Consider the following 8422-nt stretch of genomic DNA (forward strand, 5'->3'; position numbering starts at 1 on the left):
GATGGGTTGATCCCCCCATGTGTGAAAGGTCTAAAGTCATTATTCCTGGACTATTGAGAAATATTAACCGAATGCAAGCTTGGTGCACAGCTCTGAAGATCATGTTGCTGGCTAGTTGGGTGTTTTTTGTGATTTTGTTCATAAGGTCTGTTTAGGTTTAGGTAATAGGTCAATGGGGTGGGTTTTTATTTGTTGAAGATCGATAAAAGTGTGGTTTTTTGGTGAATTAATGGTTTTTGGTACTTTGACCTAGGTTCTTTGTAGTTGTTTGTAAGGTCAAAGTAAGTTGTGTATGTAGTAAATGACTTCCTGATATAAATATGAATTTTATGGAATTGCTTATGTTGTTTGTAAGGTTCTTTGTAGTTTTTGTAAGGTGAAAGAAAGGTTAATGTGAATAATTGACTATAATGGTTATAATAAACAACAATAACAAAAAACCATAATAACCAAGGCTGTAATTACATAATAGACTACAAGCATATAGTGCAATTACATTATCCCAAAATATGCAACCATATATATATGTTCTAATACTTATCATACTAATGAAAACCAAAAGAACCATAAGTCATAAGTTGTTTAACATCAAAACACTTCCAAAAGTAGCAAATAACATCCAAAACAAACACAACCTTGATCTTCAACTTCCACCTAACTTCCACCTCCTTGACCTTTGCATGTCCTTGAGTTGTGACCTTTGTTTTTGCATTTTGCACATGTTACACTGACATATTTCCTTGTTAATTTTTGAACTCCATCAGGACCCACTTTACAGCCTTCTTCCTGACTTACACCATGAGTACCAGTCTGACTTTGACTCCCTCTTTGACTCTGACTCAATTTTTCATCCTCACTTTTCTTCCTCTTCTTTGTAGGCCTACCTGGTTGCTTGTGATGTATTGGAGGGACAAGTGTGGTGGGACACAAACTTTTAGGCCACATTATTCTTCCTTTTATGGGCTCTACCTTATAGGAATATGCATTCTTCCATGTATCCAACCAGTATACCTTATTGACCCACCTGTAAATGTCACCAACATCCTCTGAGTTCTTGGTCATTTCATAAAGGGTTGCAATGGCATGTTTACATGGGATGCCTATTAGCTCCCACTTTCTGCAAGTACATGTGTTGTTCCTAACATCTACAACATGTTGGTCTTGCCATGCCCCAGTGACTTGGTATTTCTCACCCCCATTCCACCTAGCAATGTAATGTGATGCATGAGACTTGTTTACATCCAATATGGTTGTTGCAGTGGGTGTTAAAGGCCCTTTTGCCTTGTCCATCACCTTCATAACATTACATATTCTCTTCATCAGGTATTGTCTAATATACTCCAAACAACCTATGATAGGCTTATCTCTTCCCTCTATTATCTTGCTGTTAAATACCTCACAAAGGTTGTTTAACAGTATATCAGAGATTGCTCTGCCTGTTAAAAAAATTAACATATTGTTTTAAGTACAAGTACACATTTAACATATAGTAATTTATGGTAATTTATGTACCTGTAAAATGGCTTCTTGCCCAGTGTTTTGGAGGAATCTTTCTAAGCCATTCACATGCCTCCTTGTCATAGTTGCTAAATTCTTTCATGCAATGTTCAAATTCAGGTACAGTGGTTGCAGTTGCACATCTCCATAAATGATCCTTGTACTCTTTCAATTTCCATTTCACTCTCATGTTCTGATGTATGTGCCTGAGACAATACCTGTGCTCAGCACATGGGAATAGTTGGGTTATTGTTGGTATTAAACCCTAGAACAATAACAATAATTAAGTATTTAGTTTATATAATAATAAGTAATTAATAATACAAGTTAGAAAGAGATACCTTTTGTCGATCTGTGATAAAAGTAAAGTTAGAGTTTGAACCAAGATCCAAGTCTTCTCCTAAACACTGCAAGAACCATACCCAACTACTTTTGTTCTCTGTCTCAACAATGGCATAATCAAGGGGGTAAATACCATTGTTAGAGTCCAACCCAACTGCTGTTAGAACCTGCCCAGGAAATGGTCCTTTCATATGCGCACCATCGAAACCCAAAAGATCCCTGAGGCCAGCCTTAAAACCTTTTTTCAGGGGACCTAAGCAAATGTAGATTCTTTTAAACCTCCTCGTTGGGTTTGATGGGTTTTGTTCACTGTAAACATCAATCTTGACAGTTGTGTCAAGATTGGTTGCTTGCAATTCAAGGACATAGTCCCTCAAGATCTCATATTGTTTCGTATAGTCACCCTCCACGATCTTAGTTGCAATAGCCTTGGCCCTGAATACTTTGTCAATAGAAACACCAACCTCGAAGTCCTTTTGAAGTTGTTCCTGCAAAGCTCGAAGAGGAATCCCTGGATTCGTGTCAATTTGGTCCATGATTCGCTTGGATATAAAAGTAGCAGTGCAAGCTCTAATCTTCCTACTTTGAAGGCAAGTATGGTTGTCATTTAATGTCCTTACAAACCAGGGAGATTCTGTGTTTGACCTAGAAGCATGAAGGAACCAACTACAATTTACTTTTTCTGAATTGACCTCTTTGCCCTTGCTTTTATTTTTGGTATTAAGGCCCACCACCCCACTTGCATTGATGACAGGGACTACACCTCTACACAATGCCCGAAGTCTAAGCTTGTCATTCTTTTTATAATATAAATTCCTCCTAGTTTCTAGTGCGTGCATGTCAATTTTTTCTTTCAATTCTTTCTTTGATTTAAACTTTTGCCCAACATAAAAACTGGCCTTATGGATATTGCCAAGACTGCATCTTTTCTCCTTAGCCAGATTTTTAAGAACACATCTTCTTTTCCTTTCATCTTCTGACCCTTCATCTAAAGAATCCCATCTATCATTGTCAATGACTTCTATGTCCTCATGTTCATCATTTGTCCCAACCCCGTTATGAAATCCATCCATTTGAACACAACCATAATCCTTATCAAGATTGAGGTTAAAGTCAGTCATATCCACCTCCACTTCTGATACATTGTTTTCATCATCAACAAGTTCATCATATTGTTCTTCTGATTGTTGCCCAAGATCATCACTGTCAGCAGACTTTTCATGTTCAGACTGATGGTCTTCAACATTCTCATCTTCTGGTGGTTGATAATGTTCTCCATCAAAAGGATCAAAGTGATCATGAGAAAAGTTATCATAATGAAAGTCATCATAATCAAAGTTATCATGGTCACCACCTTGATCTTGAACCACATCATCCATGTTAGCATGCTCAACCTCTTGATCTTGAACCACATCATCCATGTTAGCATGCTCACCAGCTTGATCTTGTACCATATCATCTAATTTAGGATTCTCACTACCTTGATCTTGTACAACATCATCCAATTTAGCATGATCACCACCTTGATCTTCTACTACATCATCCAATTCAACTAAACAAAGTTTTTTGGCACAAGAACTTTGACCAACTATTGAGTTCACCCTTACATTTCTTCTATACTGTGGTGAAACTTCTGTAGGGACTTTGTCATAGAGTATCAAGGACATATACCCTGCCAACTGTGTTTGATCATCAGCTTCATCTATCATTGGGGTTTTATGCTTTGCTGGTATTTGAGGTACATTTGCTTCTTTTGGAAGATCACCATCACAGAGCTCCTTAATAATAACTTTTTGCTTTCCTTTTGGAGACATAAAATAGGTCAGCAAATTAGTTTGTCCATGTTCTGTATACACTTCAATGACCTTGTTATCTCCAATATACTGAGCCAAATTCAAGACATCATCATCATTCCCTAAAGCTCTGAGGCCAAAATCCAAGTCTTCATGAGGAATCCTAAAATGGTAATATATTACTGGGGGTACAGAGTAACCTAGCTCAACCATCATTGCGTCTAGCTCATGAACTAAGAACTCATCTATGTCTACTAAATCAATATATCTCACTTCACCTTTAACATATTTCGTGTTTGGAAGCTTCGTAAAATTTCCACCATGGTGTAGCTTTATGCTGAACATTGTTGGTACACGCTCTACAAGATACAAAAAACATTAAGTAACAAATTATCAGATGTTTGCATTTTTGGCTCTATTCTTCAGATCATCAAGAAACCTAACAAAATTTCGTAAACAGAGGATAACTGAAACTAACCATATTCATTTGTGATGTCATACGTCTCGCCTTTTGGCCTAATCGCCCACATTACGAACACCATTTACAGTTGAAAAGCAAAAACAAGTAAACACCTTGGACCAAATCTTGATTAGGGTTTCTGCGTTAAAAACGAATGACGAATTAGATGGAAGTGGAAGAGATAACTAAATATTTTGTGATTTTGTGTGTAATATGGCGCTAAGACGGTAACAAGCGGGTTTATTTCTGGAATTGTAAAAATGGTCCCTCAAGTAAAATGACATTTATGCCCTCATGTGCAATGCACGTGAGGGGTTTAAGAGCCACAAACAAACGACTGTTAACCCCAAGGGCTTGTTCCACAAACAAACCTCTCCATAAGGACCAGAAATCCAATTTTTAAAAGGTTTGGACCATATCCACAAAAAATGACAAACCACAGGGACCATTTTTGCATTTTTGTCTTTCTAAATTTTAGTAAAGTAATCGAATATGAACATGTCTAACAAATGAAAAGTAATGACTAAACATACTGATACAAATGACCAATCAGTGAGCCACCAAATGTACCAATATTCTTTGATTTAGTAGAATGAAATGATTTGAAGTACATAATTAGAACAACCAGACAATCTTCATATTTAAATTAATAACTATGTGAAATTATCTAAAGATTATTTGCAACCATAAAAGTGTGTCGATTTTGATTGTGTATTTTAATGCTTAAATTCGCCTTTGAAAAACAACCAGACTTTTAGTTGCAATTAATACTCTAAAATTCTAGAGAACGTAATTTAGGTTAAGTAAAAACCATGGACAAATATAATCTTTAAAATACCTGATTAACTGCAGATTTGGATGGTTCAAAAAACGTCGTAACCTAGATGACAGAGTACATATGGGATCAGTATCCATCGGTGTTGGAACACTTCCATAAGCATTGCCTATGTAGGAAAGACGACGAGAAATCCGTGATGTGAGGCGTTGGATATAGGATGGAGACGATGCTAGTATCTGATGAAGAAGACGGGAATGGTGATGATGACAGCAAGATATTTCAACGATGATGGTAGCCACAGGGAAGAAGGGTTTTGCCAATGGTGGAGTCTTTTGATGTTGCCCGTGATTCACAATCTATAAGAGAAAGATTAGGTTAAATATTTATTTTCTTTCCTTAATTATAGGATTCCAATTAAATGCCTCCATTAATTTAGAATACCAAATCTCCAAAATACCCTTATTGAATTTATTTAATAATTTATTATTTCCTGAATTCTCATTGGTGCATACATGCACACAATAGTTGCTAGAAACATTTGAACCTAGCTCTCTCTCTGTATATATACATATATATATATATATGTATATATATATATATATATGTATATATATATATATATATATATATATATATATACTAAAAACAAAACGTGAAAATCCATTTATTTTTATAAATTTCTAAAATAAAAAAATCCTTAAGGCATGGAGATTTCAAATGGGGTTCCATCTTTCTTTTTGGCCTTGCGACTGAACTATTATTGGGAAGCTAACGTTTAACCAAGTTATAACATGATTTAAGGGGTTAATGACATAAAAACCTTTAAATTTGTTAGAAATGTATGGATTTATCTTTTTGTGGATTTTAGGTTCACTAATACGGAATAACACTAAAACCAAACATTTCAGCCAAACTTATCTTATACTATATTATAAAACATATTATTCACATCTTGAATTTTAAGAGGTATAAGTTACAAAGTTTTTTGTACAAATCAATAATGCATAAATATAATTAATACTTGACAAAAATTTGAAGACTTGAATCAATGAATGTCAATTAAAAATTATTTTGGATCAACATGATAATTTTAAAATATTAAGTTCATGTATATAAATTAATTTAAATTTCTTAAACTAGATACCAGTATTAATTTTGTGTTGTTAAAAAAAAAGACATCGGTATTAATTAATTTAAACTAAATATATAAACGTGCAATATAAATATAAGGTCTAAACATAATCATTTTATTTAAAAGTAGTAATTTTTTTTACATAACAACTAATAATAAAATCTAATAATTATTTATCCGTAAGAAAAGTATTCGTTAAAAAAACTATTTATCGTCGCCGCTTTGCACAGACACACATCTAGTGAATTTTAATAAACCAAAAAACTAAACTTAAGGGATTTTATGAAAAAAAATACTATAAAATCGAATATTTATATCAAACATAAATGCTTTAATGAACCAAAAATATATATAAAATGATAAAATCAAAAATAAAATTGCAAATATCCGCTATCATAGACCTAAAATCCAAAAAAAAGATAAGTATACAAATTTATATCAAAATTAAGAGTTTTTACATAATTATCCTTTCAAGATTAAATACAAAATTTGTACTTTTTAAACAACGTGTAAAACCAGAGAACTGTACTAAAACTGAACATTAACCAGTACTTTAGGGGACATTGTGTAATTGTATTATTATACCGTAAAAACTAGGGTTCTGATTGCCGAAAGTCATTTGAGCCCTGCAGTTGTTCATCCTCTCCGTCTTCAATCTTCACCCATCACGACAAGCAGGTTTAAGGCTTTAAAACATCCCTCCGACGATTACTTGATTTGATTTGTTCTTAGCCAGATGTCGGATAAACGAAACATACAAGATCAGCAACGCAGATTGCTCGCTGAGAAGTACGAATTAAGGAGAAAACTGTACAAAGCGTTCTCTAAAGATACCGATCTTCCAAATGACGTGCGGGAGAAACATCGTTGTAAGCTGGCTGATTTGCCGAGAAACAGTTCGTTCACTCGAGCAGTGAATCGGTGTGTTTTCACTGGTCGTGCTCGTTCCGTTTATCAGATGTTTCGAGTTTCTCGTATCGTGTTTCGTGATTTAGCATCCCGAGGTCTTTTGCACGGAGTTAAGAAAGCGTCGTGGTAGAATCTTAGAGTCAATTTGAGAAACAGGTCAGCTTTTCCTGATCTGTTTGATAGACGATTGTTGTTGACTTAGCTACTGTTTTTTCTTTGCTTGTAAGTCTTACTTGAATGCATTGTTGAAGCCGATCAAATAAGTGCTGATTCTGTTGAATATTCCAGAACGGGAATCAGATTGGATATGTTGATCCTGTGAAACTTGCAACATGAAATTGTGTTTTGATTAAACTGATTCTGTGAACTTGGAACTGGAAATTTGTTTGATTAACTTGATTCTGTTCCTTGTTAGCTAATTGTCTTAAAGTAGGACCTCTGTTTCCTGTACTATCAATGCTGAAATTTGTTATTTGGATTAGTGATATGCACATTGATGATGGATAAGATGTTTTAGGGTTGAAGTTGTAAATCAGACATTTGTGAAGTGAATAGCTCTAGGCATCTGTCTAAAGAATCATAGATACATAAAGTCATTAAGTAAATGTTTGCACAGATATATAAATTTATTTCCATGACAGAGCGCCATTAACCCAAATCATTCATATCAAAAATATTATGCATGGATTGTTGACACTGAGATATTAGAAGCATTGAAATACCTTTTATTGTTTGGACGAGTTCTTGAGAGCCTTGGATAGAGAAAGAGGGGAAATAGTGTGTGAAATTATGATATTGTGTGAAGAATCAATCAACCCAGTGTTGAACTCACAAAGGCATAAATCCACTTGTAGTGTATGATTTGGATTTACAAGGCTAGAAAATGACGAAAATTTTAGCTTACAATGTGGCAAAAAGTTGCATTTTTTTTTTGTCAAACCAACCTTCATATATAGCGGGTTCTTTTTAACTTTGGAATCCATGGATCCATGAGACCCGTTTTCAATTAAAATAGGTAAGCATCCAATTTTGAAAAACAATTCATAACTTTACACATTTGACACAAATTTGATTCATATGTAGAAACAAGATTACAAGTATAATGGTTTCTGTTTAATTGTCAAGCATTCTTTTTGTTCTCTTTTGTGATTCGATATGTGGCAAATCAATTTTCAGCAATGAGCCATGGCTCTCTTTGGATCATAATCTACTCTTATAATTTTAGACTTTTAGTTTTTCAAATAGTCTTTTTGTATTCCGGTTCTTTTCCTGCTTAAAAATTGATTATGTTTTTGTTATCACCGGCCCAGAACATGAACTAAAAATCCTTGTTTTATTTGTAAAAAACATGAAGTCTTATCAGAATTGTTTTGGCGTTTTGGCATTAAATATCTAAAGAATTGTCGAGAAAACAGTAGCTTGAAAAAATACATTGATTTTGAACAAATCTCGAAAATGTAGATACAAAAGTGATCGTTTTTATTCTTGCAAATTGTAGAAAACGACAATAT

General features: G+C 34.2%; 1 protein-coding gene and 1 long non-coding RNA gene across 2 annotated transcripts; both read right to left on the bottom strand.

Annotated features, from left to right (window-relative positions):
* Positions 1-640: 640 nt before the first annotated feature.
* Positions 641-1712, bottom strand: LOC145074712 (uncharacterized). Its single transcript, XM_079021044.1, has 2 exons — positions 1513-1712; positions 641-1436 (listed from the first exon to the last, which is right to left on the bottom strand). Exons 1-2 carry the CDS (start codon positions 1685-1687, stop codon positions 655-657), a joined length of 957 nt encoding a protein of 318 aa, XP_078877170.1. The 5' UTR covers positions 1688-1712; the 3' UTR covers positions 641-654.
* A 4908-nt stretch (positions 1713-6620) lies between these two features.
* On the bottom strand, positions 6621-7849 carry LOC145074673 (uncharacterized). Its single transcript, XR_013691986.1, has 2 exons — positions 7634-7849; positions 6621-7370 (listed from the first exon to the last, which is right to left on the bottom strand). It is a non-coding gene; the product is annotated as an uncharacterized LOC145074673 (long non-coding RNA).
* Positions 7850-8422: the final 573 nt, after the last annotated feature.

This window comes from Lactuca serriola, chromosome 9 (genome assembly GCF_051521515.1).
Source record: "Lactuca serriola cultivar US96UC23 chromosome 9, Lser_US96UC23_V15, whole genome shotgun sequence".
NCBI lineage: Eukaryota > Viridiplantae > Streptophyta > Magnoliopsida > Asterales > Asteraceae > Lactuca > Lactuca serriola.

What these genes read in the sequence shown, in the direction of transcription:
- LOC145074712 (XM_079021044.1), bottom strand. Translation starts at nt 1,687, where the DNA reads ATGAGAGTGAAATGGAAATTGAAAGAGTACAAGGATCATTTATGGAGA. An exon ending in GGCAAGAAGCCATTTTACAG is followed by an intron (nt 1,437 to 1,512) that starts GTACATAAATTA and finishes TTTTTTTAACAG; the next exon opens with GCAGAGCAATCTCTGATATA.